This window comes from Sceloporus occidentalis, unplaced genomic scaffold (assembly GCF_023333645.1).
Source record: "Sceloporus occidentalis isolate IW3139 unplaced genomic scaffold, rSceOcc1.0.p SCAF_1, whole genome shotgun sequence".
In the NCBI taxonomy this organism is placed as follows: domain Eukaryota; kingdom Metazoa; phylum Chordata; class Lepidosauria; order Squamata; family Phrynosomatidae; genus Sceloporus; species Sceloporus occidentalis.
The window spans coordinates 289,240,632-289,254,654 of NW_028316981.1; the positions used below are offsets into that span (position 1 = coordinate 289,240,632).

Below are 14,023 nucleotides of genomic sequence, written 5' to 3' on the forward strand. Positions count from 1 at the left end.
CTCATGTTCCTTGATTCTGGTTTGCACACTGCATTTGGTGGTCCCTATGTAGACTTGTCCGCAGATTCATGGTATGCGGTAAACTCCTGCGGCTGTGAGAGGGTCTCTCTGGTCCTTGGCTGAGCGAAGCATTTGCTGGATTTTCTTCGTCGGTTTGTAAACCATTTGCATGTTGTGCTTCCTCACCACTTTGCCTATTCTGTCTGTTGCTTCAGTTCATCTTCCAAGAAGTGTGGTTCACAGATGCATTTTGCTCTGTCTACCAGTGTTTTGATTGTGCTTCTTTTTTGTTCTCGGTGATGGTTGGAGTTCTTGTGCAGGTATCAGTCTGTATGTGTGGGTTTTTTGTATACTGTGTGACCCAAACGTTGGTTCGGTTTGCGGATGACTAAGACATGCAAGAATGGCAGTGTTCCTTCCTTTTCTTTTTCCATAGTGAACTGGATGTTGGGGTGGATGTTGTTCAGATGGTTCAGGAACACAGTCAGATCTTCTTCTCCATGGCTCCAAATGGTGAAAGTGTCCACGTATTTCTACCATACATCAAAGGAGTCACAGACAGAATAGGCAAAGTGGTGAGGAGCCACGTGTTTATACTTGGCAATGGAACAGGGAAAATTATCACAGGTACTCCTTATGGAAGAATGCCTTTACGCTCTGGTAGTGGCACATAAACAATAATTCCTACAAGCCCCAAAGAGAAGTATTATACAAAAAAAAAAAAGCATAATTTTGCCCCTGAAGATTCTGGGATCAATACAGAGAAATTATGGATGAATAAATTTAGGTAACTGAAGGCTGAACTAGACAAGCAGGAAAAAGCAGCTTTCCCCCATAATCAGTCGAACCCCCATTCCCTACATGCCTCATTCTGAAGATGAGCCGAATACGCATGGGCTAAATGCACAGTGCAGTATGAAGTCGTGCAACTGGGTAATTTTTTGTTGCCTCCCCATCATACATATGCGCCATCGCACAAATACATTACTGGCAACTACCAAGTGTCTCCTGCATCTGCCTACATGCCACCCCATTGCATGGCTGCACCTTTGATTGGCCACACAGTCGCATGTGCAGTGCTCTGCTTGCAAAAGGCATCAGTATGTGAGTTATACATGGCAAAGCACAATCATGGAGGCCCCCCCCTACATGCCCCCCCTGTTGGAGTGTCTGGTTTGTGTATACTGTGATTAAATCCATTGGAGTTGTTGCACTTTCATTTTTTGCTTTCCCACAGCTCGCACTCATGTTGGGCTGTTTATATCCATGGGGAAAGATACGCATCTTCTGCCTTGAGCAGAAATATCCTGGATTCTGTTTGCTCCAGTTTTTAGCCCTGGAGAGTGGCTTCAGTGCAGTTTCCGCCCACAGTGGAGGTATGCATCATTTAAACGCTCTGCCTTTAAAGTGGTTGGTTGGAAACTGCTTTACTTGGCCCCTCTGTTCCAACTGATTAAAATCTGTGATTACTACTCAGTCACAATTGTGACACTTGCCACAAACTTACCTTCCCCTCCTTCACCCTCCTTTTCTGAGCATCAGCTCTATGGGGAGAAGGAGGTCCATTCTGCCAACAAACAGAGCATGGGTAAATGAGGTTTCCATGGGTTTTTTTTTTGGGGGGGGGGGAGGGGTGGTCAGGCCAAGCCAGTTTACTCAGTGAAGTATACATAACTAAGTAGCTGAAAGAGAATAATGGCTCTATTTTTTTTAGTTTTAAATGGTATTTTTAAAAAATATTTTAATATTTTGGATTCCTTCCAATCCAGCTATCAACATTAAAGACTTCACCAAATTAGATCTCTTCTGAAGAATGAAATGTTTAAGTGAAATGAAAATGTCAATTCCAGAAATAACAATACAACCAAAAACTGTCATATGTTTCTTGTTAATAACTTTTTTTTAAAAAAAAAAAGTTTGTGTCACATGCATCTTCCTGTGGTCAAATGAGTGGCCTTTCCTTTAAACTGATGCTGTTCTTGAAGCAGTGGCAACATCACCATCCGGCAGGTAACCCTAATTTGTACAACTACACCTCTCCACAATGTTTCTCTAATATATTTTGTAATGAAGCAAGCAAGCAAAGTGTTTTATTTTATAATATTACTGCTTATTAATAAATTTTAAAGATGAGTTGTGAGAACCACATGCACTGCTATGTCTACAAACCTAGACCATAAAAATATTCAAAAACAAATTTGACCACAGATGCCTATGATAGTACTCTGTGACGTAAAATGAAAGGACACTCTCATGGGGTGAGGGGGTTGGTCCCCCCCCCCCCCGGTCATAGCAATATTTCCTAAGGGTTAATCTGCAAGCAAATTCAAAGCCAAAATGGGCAGGACCAGAACAAAATATAGATGCAGTTTGCAGAATTGCACAGACTGCTGTCTGCTGTCCTCAAGTCATCATTCTTCTCTCTGTCTTCCCATCTCTCTCTCAGTACAAATACTATTGCTACCATCTATATAAAATCAGGTCTGCCAAAAAGAAGGTCCATGGTTGCATGAAACTAGGCTGATAGCTGTAGGTGGCCTTCCATGTTCTAGGCATAAGTCAAACGATTCACTTTTGGGAGGTAAATATGCATAGAATCAGACTGTAGGGGCACATGAGACTGAGACAAACTTTATCACAGTAGAAGTACATACATTAAGAAAGATTAAGAAAGTGCTGCTTCTATTCCATGACATTCAAGTGGCTGTAGCACACAGTAAAAACATGATATGAGTTAAGAATTTGCTTTGATTTCCAGAACAAATACGGTTTTTGAAGTGGTCTGCCAAGATCACCAGCAATTTTCAATGGTCCATGAAAAAGGAAAAGTTTGAGTACTGCTGCCCTAAAACAATCAAACATATGCTGGTGGCAGGGATGGAGGAGCTTCATGAACAACTCTGATCGGAATGCAGCTTGTGTCCTGTCTGCATTTTAACATGGTAACCATGGAAATGGGGACAAGCCTGCACAGAGCCAAACAAAGGGAACTTTGAACTGAGTAAGCGAAAATGACAACAGTGAATTGTGAACGTTCGAGACTTTTAGGAGTGCTAACAGCTTGGTCTGGCCTTCTGAATAAAAATAAAAACAAACTCATACGTCCATCTCCCATCCCTCCCCTTCCACTGCACGATAATTAATTGCTTTGAATCACTTGGTTAATATTACAGACATGAATTTGTATTTATATGTGTATGCAGCAATAAGAACTGAAGAAATCTGAAAGTAACTGCCTATATGCCAAGAAAATGCAGCATATAAAATATATAGAGTACTTCCTCTCCTTTACATTTTTCCTGAATGAAATTTGTAAAACTTGTCCTATTGTCTCACTAATACAATGATCTCTTGCTTTGTCCTGATTATTTAGGGAGCTTCCACATGAAGCTTTTGTCTTGCAAAATCATCCCACCTCAAACACAGGATTTGATCAGGAACCAAATGTCATGAGCTTATAACATAACTTTCCTACTTCTCATATAATTGTAGAGTTGAATTGACCCCAATGAAAAATATGATATTTATTATTACAGCCAATGACCAGCATGACCCCAAAGACTATCTAATTCAACTCCCTGCAAATATACTACTAAAGTAACCTAAGATGTATTTATTATTATTAACTTTATTTATAACCCCCCCCCCCCAATAATGTTTCCCTAAAACTAGGACTCAAGGGATTTTAAATTCTTGCTTTAAAATGTGCAAGAAAAGAGAGTCCATCATGTTTATTTTTTTTTTTTTTGGGGGGGGGGGGGGAGAGACCATTCTGCTGTAAACAGTTCTTAGTATCAGGAAGTTCTTCCCAATGTCTGTTTAGACTCTCCTTTATTGTAATTTGATTCAATAGGTTCAAGTTCTACTTTTTCAAAGACTAAAAAAGATCTCTTAAAGAGGAAAAGGTAGAACTGCTGTAGTGTCTTTTGAAGTATTCATCTGAGGTTCTTCATCTGTACGCTGATGAGACACAAATATGTTTCTCTGTGTCTCCGACTGATGTAGTGACTAAGGATGGCGTCTCTCCTCTGAATGCCTGCCTGGAGTTGGTAATGGGCTGGATGAGTAGGGTTGCCATAAGTCAGGACCTCCAAACCGGGACAAATGTAGGACAAAATTTTAAAATGTAGGGCACCTTTTTTTAAATGGAGGACATGCGAAAAAATGGGTGATTTTTTTAAAAAAATGTTAATATAAATGGGGAGGGGAACATGCAGGGTGAAGGAGCCTCGCTGAAGCTGGCTCCTTGGCCCTGTCATGAGGGGAGGGGGCCAGGCAGGGAAGGAATCCTCCCCTCAGGGAGGCTTTCTTTCCCCGCCTGGGCTCCGTCCCTGCCAGCAGAACCCAGGTGGGGAAAGAATCCTCGGTGAGGGGAGGCTTTCTTTCCCTGCCTGGGCTCCGTTCTCGGCGGCGGAGCCCAGGCTGGGAAAGAAGTCTGGCCTCGGCTAGCCTTCTTTCCCTCCCTCGGCTCCAGCGGAGCCAAAGAGGGGAGGGAAGCCCCCCTGCCAAAGGAGAGAGAGGCCTACACAGGCCTCTTTCTTTCCCCCGCCACCGCTGTTGCAGACTTTGCAACAAAGCCCGGGGGCGGGGGATATCCTGGGGCCGGACCGTGAGGACCCGCCCAAAACTGGAAAAGTTCCGCCCACAGGCGGGATATGGCAACCCTATGGATGAGGAAAAACAAACTCAGATTGAATCCAGAGAAAATGGAAGTACTCGTGATAGGTTCCCACCCTGGACGGGGTCACACTTCCCTAAAGGACCAAGTTCGCAGTTTAGGAGTACTTCTGGATTCGTCCCTGCAGTTGACATCTCAAGTAGATGCAACGGCCAGGAGTACTTGGTACCAGCTTTGGCTGATACGCCAACTGTGACCCTACCTGGGCCAAAGGGACCTTGAAACAGTGGTACACGCTTTGGTAACCTCTCGCTTAGATTTCTGTAATGCACTCTACATGGGGCTACCCTTGTACCAAGTCCGGAAGCTTCAGTTAGTACAAAATATGGCAGCCAGACTGATCACCGGTGCATCTAGGTTTGACCATATAACACCTAAGCTGAAAGCTCTGCACTGGTTGCCTATTCGCTTCCAGGCACAATACAAGGTGTTGGTTATCACCTATAAAGCCCTACATGGCTTGGGCCCGAGTTACTTGAGGGATCGCATCTCCCTATATAATCCGCCCTGCACACTCAGAACATCCAGGAAGAACTTATTGGAATATACATCTCCTCTTCCCAAAGGGCCTTTACAATAACGGCCCCGCGGATTTGGAACAGCCTTCCGGAGGAGCTCCGCCTCATGACCTCTTTGGAAACATTTAAAAAGAGATTGATAACCGTACTCTTTTGCCAAGCGTTCCCCCCCCCCCCGAGGAGTGATGTCTACATGACCAATATGCCTGCCGACAATGATATTCTGTCTTACCCCTGGATGTTGGATGCTGTTGGATTGTTGTATTTTACTGATGTTTGTATAGATGTACCATTTTGTGTTTTTATAGTGTATTGTATTGCATTGTATGTACTGATTTTAGTAGTCTGTAACCCCGCTTCGATACTTTGGGAGAGGCGGGGAAACACAAATAAATTATTATTATTATTATTAGAACTTATCACCTCACTTTGGTCCTTCACTGGCCATGAAGAGCATACTGGTACTTAGCACATGATGTCATGTTTGTCCTGCTGCTGCTGCTGCACATTCCAGTTGTTAGTGGAGCACATCTTTTCATTGATGGGTAAAAACCTGTCAATGTCTTCCAAAATTGCACCTTTTCCATTAGTATCTTCTATGTGATAGGTCCCTTATGCAGCAGTTCCAACATGCTGGTAGTTGCCTAGCATCAGTGAGCATGATTCTTCTCTTCTCTTTTCCCTTTCCTATTCCCAAGCAGTCTGTTTTCTTTTCTTTTATATTTTAAAAAAATTCATTGCATTGCAATGGTGAAAATAAAAATAATAGAAACTGAAAGCCACTCTAGATAGGTTATAGGGCAGGAAGGTGGGATTATGGAGGCCATGTGGAAGAGAGAGTGAAGGACCATAAATGAAATGGAATGCTCCCATGAAAGCTTCTGCAATTGAATCTTGCTGGTGCATTTGTATCTGGCTAGTAACAAGCAGAATACAGGGTCAGAATACAGGGTCACAGATGTGGATTATTTTGATTACAAAGCTTTAAAGATAAGCTTCTATGTGTCAAACTAAATTTATTATAACATTATATGGGTAACATTTTAAACTACTTCAGACTGCCTTTTCTATTGTTCTAGAAGTTTAGATGCAGAAGCAAATTGCCTTGTCAAAGGGCTAATTGATAAATCTCAAAGGATAAAATTCAAATGTAAATCACTGCAGTCTATACTATAAATAATTTTGTAGAAGCACATATGTACAAGCATTCAATTTTCCCTACAGCTACCGCAGTCAGTGTATCTCTGCATATTATTACATTCCATCTACTCTGTTTTGACAACACTAGTACACACTGTCACTCTAGTCCAAGTGTCTTTACAGTCTGAATTGGTGCTTTTGTTTAAGCTGCAGTCACTTTCACCAAGAGAATAAAGGAAAGATTAGACAAAAATGCAGATAGAACATTTTGTGGTCTGGGTTTTTTTAAAAAAAGTTTTCCCTCCCAATGTTTCAGGGCTCTTTGCATGCCACAATTCTTCCAAAAGGTTAATGTCTTTGTATCTGATTTCATTCCCTCTAGCACTACATTCCACAATGTCTCCCATAGTTACTGCAAAAACAAGATGGAACTTCTCACAGGTAAATGCTTTTGTATGCCATCCAATTCCACAATAAACTCAGATGAAACAATAAGTTTATTTTTAACAAGCTGGAAGAACTGGTGGAAGAGAGATGTTATAACAAATAAGCTGCTGCTCTCAGAAAAATACGTGCAAAGGCTATTAACTTCTCAAAAATATGAGGTAGTTCATATTTCCACACTTCACACTCATCGTGGGCCAAAGGTGAACAGAAAGGGTGAGGCACCTGACAGGCAGAGCTTCGGAACATTACTTTTTGGACCATATCTTCCAACACTCTCCAGCCAGCATGGCCAGCAGCTATGCCAGCTGGCAGATTTGGGGACCTGGAATCCAAAGGAGTAACTTTTCCAAACTCTGACACAAGCCTAGTGCCACTAAAATTATTTAACTATACAGGCAAAGTGTGTATTTTAAAATCTAGAGTTAGGTTACCATGGTTCCTCAATTATACATGTATAGATTTTTTTAAGAGGCCCACTTAATGACATCAATATGATCAAAGCAATAGTGAAACCAGACATACATTTTAAAAATGCTTCAGCAACAGGGAGTTGCCCAGAGACTTTTTTGATCCTTCATCCACACCCCTCCCCTTTATAGTGTGAATCCCTGGCTGTAATTGTTTTCTAATGACCTAAATCCAACTGTTAGTCCCAACTGCTGTAGATCCATTGAATCAATTGACCTTATATACACGTTGACTTAACATGCTAATTCAGTTGATGGATCCACACTAGTTGGTACTAACAATTGGATTCAGACTTGTGTCAGTAGTAATATAAACTATGGTTGAGACTAATCAGGGTTCCACACACAACCAGCATTTGAAACCAAGTTTATAGAGTAGGCTGGCCCAGCTCCATCAGGGCTAGCCCGAAGAAAGAGGCTCCTCCCTCCTTAACTGTCATCTTTCGGCCTATGAGGGAGAGAATAGGCTGGCCCAGCTCCATCAGGGCTAGCCTGAAGAAGACGAGCCCTCCCTCCGGTCCATCTGCCTTGGTCCAGGCCTCAGAAGGAGAGAAGAATGCTGGACCTGATGCCCTCCCCCCCTCACCATTCCCTTCTCCTTTTGTGTTGTGTCTTTTTAGATTGTAAGCCTGAGGGCAGGGAACCCTCTATTATCCCCTGTTGTAAGCTGCCCGGATTCCTAGTGATTGGGTGGCATATAAATAAATCCTATTATTATTATTATTATTATTATTGCTAGTTAATCTGAAACACAGTTAACATTACTGTCTTTTAACAGTCCAATTCAATCAGAAATAGCACTCCACAAGCAAAGAGGAAGCATATGATGTAATGGCACCATCAGCAGCCTTTCTACTCCCACAACATAGAGCCATAAAATAGAAAGGGGCCTAATGGGGCATCAGCCACCCCAGACTGTGGAATGACCTGCTGGAAGAGAATCAACAGCTAAGCATGATGTCTGCATTTAAAACAGTATTAACGATCTATCTCTTCTGGCAGACTTAGCCAGTCAGTTTTAAACTATGAATTTTAAATTGATATGTTTTAAATTTTAATGGGTGGTTTTAATGTGTCCTAGTTTTTGTGTTTTAACTTATCTAACTGACTTTAACTAATGGGAGCCTGGTGGTGCAATGGTTAAATACAGGTTCCGCAGCCACAATGTTGTGAGTTCGATCCTGCAGGGTTGACTCAGCCTTCCATCCTTTCGTAGGTTGGTAAAGTGAGTATCCAGCTTGTTGGGGGCAACTGACTAACACATTGTAAACCGTGTAGAGAGTTCACTAGAAGCGGTATAGAAATGTAAAATGCTAAGTGCTCATCATCATCATCAATACAGTATTATTATTATTATTATTATTATTATTATTATTATTATTATTGGCCCAAAACACACTGCAGAAATAATCCAGTTTGAGGCTGCTTTAACTGCCCTGGCTCAGTGCTAGGGAATCCTGGGAATTATAATTTATTGTGGCACCAGATCTCTCTGAGAGAGGCAGCTAAATGTCTCACAAAACTACAGTTCCAAGAATTCGCTAGCATTGAGACAGGACAGTTAAAGGGGTCTCAAACTAGATTATTTCTGCAGTGTGTTTTGGACCATCATCATCGTTAATATTATTATTATTAATCATCCAATCCCGTGAACATTGCAGGATTTCCAGCCAGGGCTTCCCCAGCTGGTAGCTATGTTGATCTTTTTGAAGACATCCAGAGAAGGAGACTCCTCCACCACTCTAGGCAATTGGTTCCATTACCAAACAGCTCTCACCATCAAAAATTTCATTCTAATGTTCAATCAAAATCTACCCTCTTGTATTTTACACTTTTTTATTGTGAAAATATTATTGACCAATCTTTGTGGATAATTCATATCTTTATTTGCTGACAATTCAATTTATAAAATTAGGAGTAGCAGAGCCTACATTTATGTAAAGATACTTCCTCCTAACCCTAGTTCTGAAGAAATTTGTGGTGATTGCTCAGTGGCAAAGGGCATTGTTGTTGTGCATCTTCAAGTGGTTTCCAACTTAAGCCAACCTTAAGGCAAACGTATCACAGGGTTTTCTTAGCAAGGTTTTTTTAGAGGGGGCTAAGAGAACGTGATTGCCTAAGATCATCCTGTGCGTTTCCATGGCTGAGTGGGGATTTGAACCCTGGTCTCCAGAGTTGTAGTCCAGTGCTCAAACCACTACATCACACTGTCTTTCTTAAAGATCACAGCTTACTTCAGAGACAGGGAAACAGGATAGTTGCCAGGTCTTCATATGACTGAGGAAAAGGGGATAAAACTTTGAATAGAAGCAACACTATTCCTGGCCAGAACAGTTAATAAAGGAATAATAAAGGTATGTTTTAGTTATATCTTTAAAAGAAAATGATATATTTGGACTAATTGGATTGTTACTTCCAACTAGAGCAGACCCACTGATCAATGGAAATATGCTAAATCTCACTAATTGAGTCACTGGTTCTACTCTAGCTGGGGTCAGGTGTAGTGGTTTGAGTGCTGGGCTAGGATTTCATACATCTGAGAATTCAAATCCTTGCTTTATCATGAGCATCCACTTACAGCCTCCATGGAAGGCAATGGCAAGCCTCCTATGTATAAGTCTTGCCAATAAAAACCCAGATTAGATTTGCCTTAGAATAGTGATAAGTCAGAAACGACTTGAAGGAACATCACCACCACCTCTAGCTGGGACTAGCAATTTTATGTAGCTTTTTTTAAATAGTTTGTGCACTACTTGTGTTTTGTACAAATATCATCTAGAGAGAGGTCCTTCAGTTCAGCCCTATTCAGAAATTTTACTTATGCCAGCATGCAGGAAGGAAGAGCATGTTCTTCGTTCTATATTTTATGGATGCCTCCACAGATAGATAAAACACTGTTTTTCATCTACAGTATAATTCATGAAGATTCTAAAGAAAGCAGCAGTTGAGTGGGGCCAGGGAGACCATACATGCTCTTCCTTTTCACTTATTGGTGCATGTTTCTGAATAGGCTTTTGTGCAGTTCGCTTTTCTGCTTGTTAAGAGGGTGCCATGATGGTCTGTGTCAGAAATCTTACAGCCAGCTATCAAGGGGGAAAAGCACTTTGAACAAGCTCAAAGGCACCTCCATATTAAATAAAAAGGGGAAAGGAAACAATCCATCCACAGATCAGATGAGTGGTTCAGAACATGAGCCCTGGAGTCCCTAGTTAAAAATTCATTTAAAAAACAAATATACTGGTTTTGCAGCACACATACACACACATTCACCTGTATATAACTGTCACTGCATGAAAGGGGGTTTACTACTGCATTAACATACTGTAGGTGTTAAGTCACTATAAATCTGCCATATGGAGTTTATTCTTTGTGTATTAGGCCTGGTACATACGGGCGGCAAAAAGCCACTCCTCTTTTCTGCGCAGCTGTACAGCAGCAGCCACCATGCTGCTGCACACATGCGCACTAAAAAAGGAGCCCTTGAGGCAGCTCCTTTTTTACAGTGTCATAAGGGCTGCAACACATCTCTATGATGTCACATCTGCTGAGAGGCGTCTGTACACAGCACCACAGCTGCGCAGCTGTGGGCCCACTGTGTGGATGGACGTGCGCCCCTGTGACATCACTAGGGCTGGGCGCGTCTGGATGTCCAGCCCTATAGAACCCTAATATCACTGCAACATGCCCGTCTGTACCAGGCCTGTGTTACATTTGTAATCCCACTTTCCTTTCATTGAAGTCAGTGTGGCATATACAACTCTCTTCTCACTTTAACCTTGCCAAAACTCTTTAAGGTAAAAGTAGCTGAGGCAGGACAACTATACCTACTACAGGCATACCTCAGTTAAAGCCTCTAACATTAAAAAGTATTTTTATGGGAGACCCAGTCAGCCTTCCCTATTCTTGTCTTCTGTGTACTTGGAACTTTTTTTGTAGCATCATCATTAGGAACGACAAGAGAAAAATAGACTTTCAGTACTGAGTTGTAGCAGCATGTCTCCAGTAATCAATGCAATAAAACTTGACATAGGAAAAAATGGTATTCTATTCTAGGGTTGCATCCACCACAGAAATAATCTGCTTTGACACTACTTTAACAGCCCAGGTTCAATGTTATGGAATTCTGGGATCTGTAGTTTGTTGTGGCATCTGAGCTCTCTAATAGAGAAGAATAAATATCTCACAAAAGTATACATCTCTAAATTCCACAGCATTGAGCCATGGCAGTTAAAGTGGTGTCAAATTGTTGTCAAAATGGATTATTTCTGCAGTGTGTATGTAGCCTAGGAGATCTGCTTATATACAAATGGCAAGCAGAACAGATGCCACCATGATAACTTACTGAGCATGTGTGAAAAACAAAATAGTAAGAAAAGGGGAAAGCAAATCAACTTGCCTCACCAGCTACCTTGGCATGTTGAAAAAATCACAGAGTTGCTATCAAAATGGAAATCCTAAGAAAAAGTGGAGGCTGTTGAGGGAATGGTGGTCTCCAGAATATTCAAAATGTTTTTGCTTATTTATGTAAGGTTTCATTTCACATGTGCATAATGTTAAGTTTGAATAAAAAGTTTGCTGAAACATATTGAACTGCTCTTCTTCTTTATGGTCTAGCAATCTGTCCATTCTTTCCATATTACTTTTACCTCTGGTACCAAAGTTTCTCTTAAAGAAGTAACACCCAGGGACACATCTACAGTGGTCCCTACACATTCGCTGGGGTTAGGTTGAAGGACCCCGTGAATATGAAAAAAAGTGAATAAAATACCACTATTCTTTTTACTTGAGAGAACACCTCTCTAGGAATTTCCAGGTCCTCTAGTGCAACTCTATGATCAACAAAGTTGATCATAGAATCATAATGGAGGACGTTCAAATGCCTACAGAAGTGTTTTCTCTAGGAATCTCTAGGTTCTGCAGCACAACTCTATGGTCAATTTCTGGCAGAGTTGCGCTGGAGGACCTAGAGCTTCCTAGAGAGGACATAGTAATCAAAACCATAAATAATTAAATACACAAAAGTGAAAGCTGCAAATGTGGAGGGCCAACTGTACTTTCATAACTGGCGTGTAGACATATAACTCAATAATTTAACAGCTTCAATTAGGCTAACTACAGAAAAGTGAAACATTATTATTTGAGGACTTCTGAGAAAAGAGTAAAATGTAGGTTTTATTTTTAACTTGCCCAACTTTTTCCCAAGTTAAAATCATAGAATACAAAGTCACCCATAAACAAGTCTGATAAAAAAAATAAGATGAAGCAATTCAAATCCAATCAAGATCAAATAGAGCACAATGTTACCACAAGCAGAGACAAAACAGCTAGATGACCTACCAAAGCCACTGCTAAAACACTTGGGAAGCTAAAAAGGTCTCCAACTGGCACCAGTAAAAGCATAGTGCCACATTGAAAAGACCTACTTTGTAACCACCTACTTTGCCTATTTGGCATGTGCACCTGAGAAATGGACTCTAGCAAACAAACATGGTATGTGGAAAGAAATATTGATATTAAGTTGTTATTATTAATTACATTTCTACTATGCTTTCAAGGCAAGGGACATGGTTTCTCCTCCCTATGTTCTCTCTGCAATAACCCTGTAAGGAATTTATCACACTGGGATGAATCCCATGAAGAAACTAAAGTTAAACTGAAAATAATCTGCATTTGTGGGTTGTTTTCCAGATGATGTTTGGGGTTAACCCAAACGGAAAGTGGAAAAACACTGCATTTGCGGGATGTTTATCAGATGACGTTCATGTGAAAGAGAAATAACACAAAAATAACCCAAATGCAAAGTCATCGAAACCAGCACCTTTTTCCTTTTGCTAACTTCCAAAAGCACAAATTGGCTATTTGTTCAGGTTATTTTTGCGTTATTTCTCTTTCAGGCCAATGCAACTGACAAACACCTGGATTTTTCAATCCCATTTCTGCACAGGATTTCACCAATTTGCCCTTTATGTGATAAACTCCTAAAGCAGGTTAAGCTCAGAATGAGGTAGCAGGCAAGTTTCATGCCTGAATGAGGATCTGAATATGGGTCTTCAGTGAAGTACTTTCAGTCTATGGATCCTACCACTAAAGACACTATTTCATATGCCGCTCTTTAACAGGATTTCGTGTGGAAACAAAAAGAGGAATGATGTAATCAAGGCAGAAAGGGAGATGGCCTCCCCCAAAACCCCTAACTGAGCAACAGTGATGCCAGGATAAAAGTTTTCTCTGAAAACTCCTATAATATTTTAACCAACCTGCTTAAATTTATAGACTTATTCATTTTCTATATACACACATACACAGCCTGCTGTCAGCAGTACACTGAGCATCAAATGGGCTTCCTCAAGCTGGAGAGATCATTTCAGCCCCAAGTGGGTTTGCTTGGTTAACTGTCCTGGATCGATTGACCCTTCTCCCACAGAATGCCTCTCAAGGCCCATCACGATGAGAGAGAGCAGCTGTGCTCAGTATATTTACATGCATATATACACATGTCTGGCTCAAGGCTATGGAATTCTGGGAGTTGGAGTTTGTGGTGGTGCCACTCTAACGACCATTCCCAGAATCCCCATTCAGCAGGGAGCCAGGGCACTTCAAGCACTGTCGACCCGGGTGCTCTGTGGCATCTGTCCCGCCTTACCTGAAGGGCTGAGCAGGAGCAGAGCCCTCAGCAGCAGCAGCAGCAGCAGCAGCGCCTGCCTTCTTCCAGGGCTCATTTCTCCCGAAGGAAAGGCGCCCAAACAACCCCCCAAAGGCTCCAGGTGCAGCTC

At 41.5% G+C, this 14,023-nt stretch overlaps 1 protein-coding gene across 1 annotated transcript in view; it reads right to left on the minus strand.

Annotated features, from left to right (window-relative positions):
- The window catches only part of ITGA2 (integrin subunit alpha 2), a 77,733-nt gene extending 63,764 nt beyond the window's left edge, over positions 1-13,969 (minus strand). The window contains exon 1 of the mRNA XM_089486165.1: positions 13,894-13,969. Coding sequence (XP_089342291.1) covers positions 13,894-13,969 — 76 coding nt within the window. The remainder of the gene's footprint in view (positions 1-13,893) is intronic.
- Between the last annotated feature and the right edge of the window lie 54 nt (positions 13,970-14,023).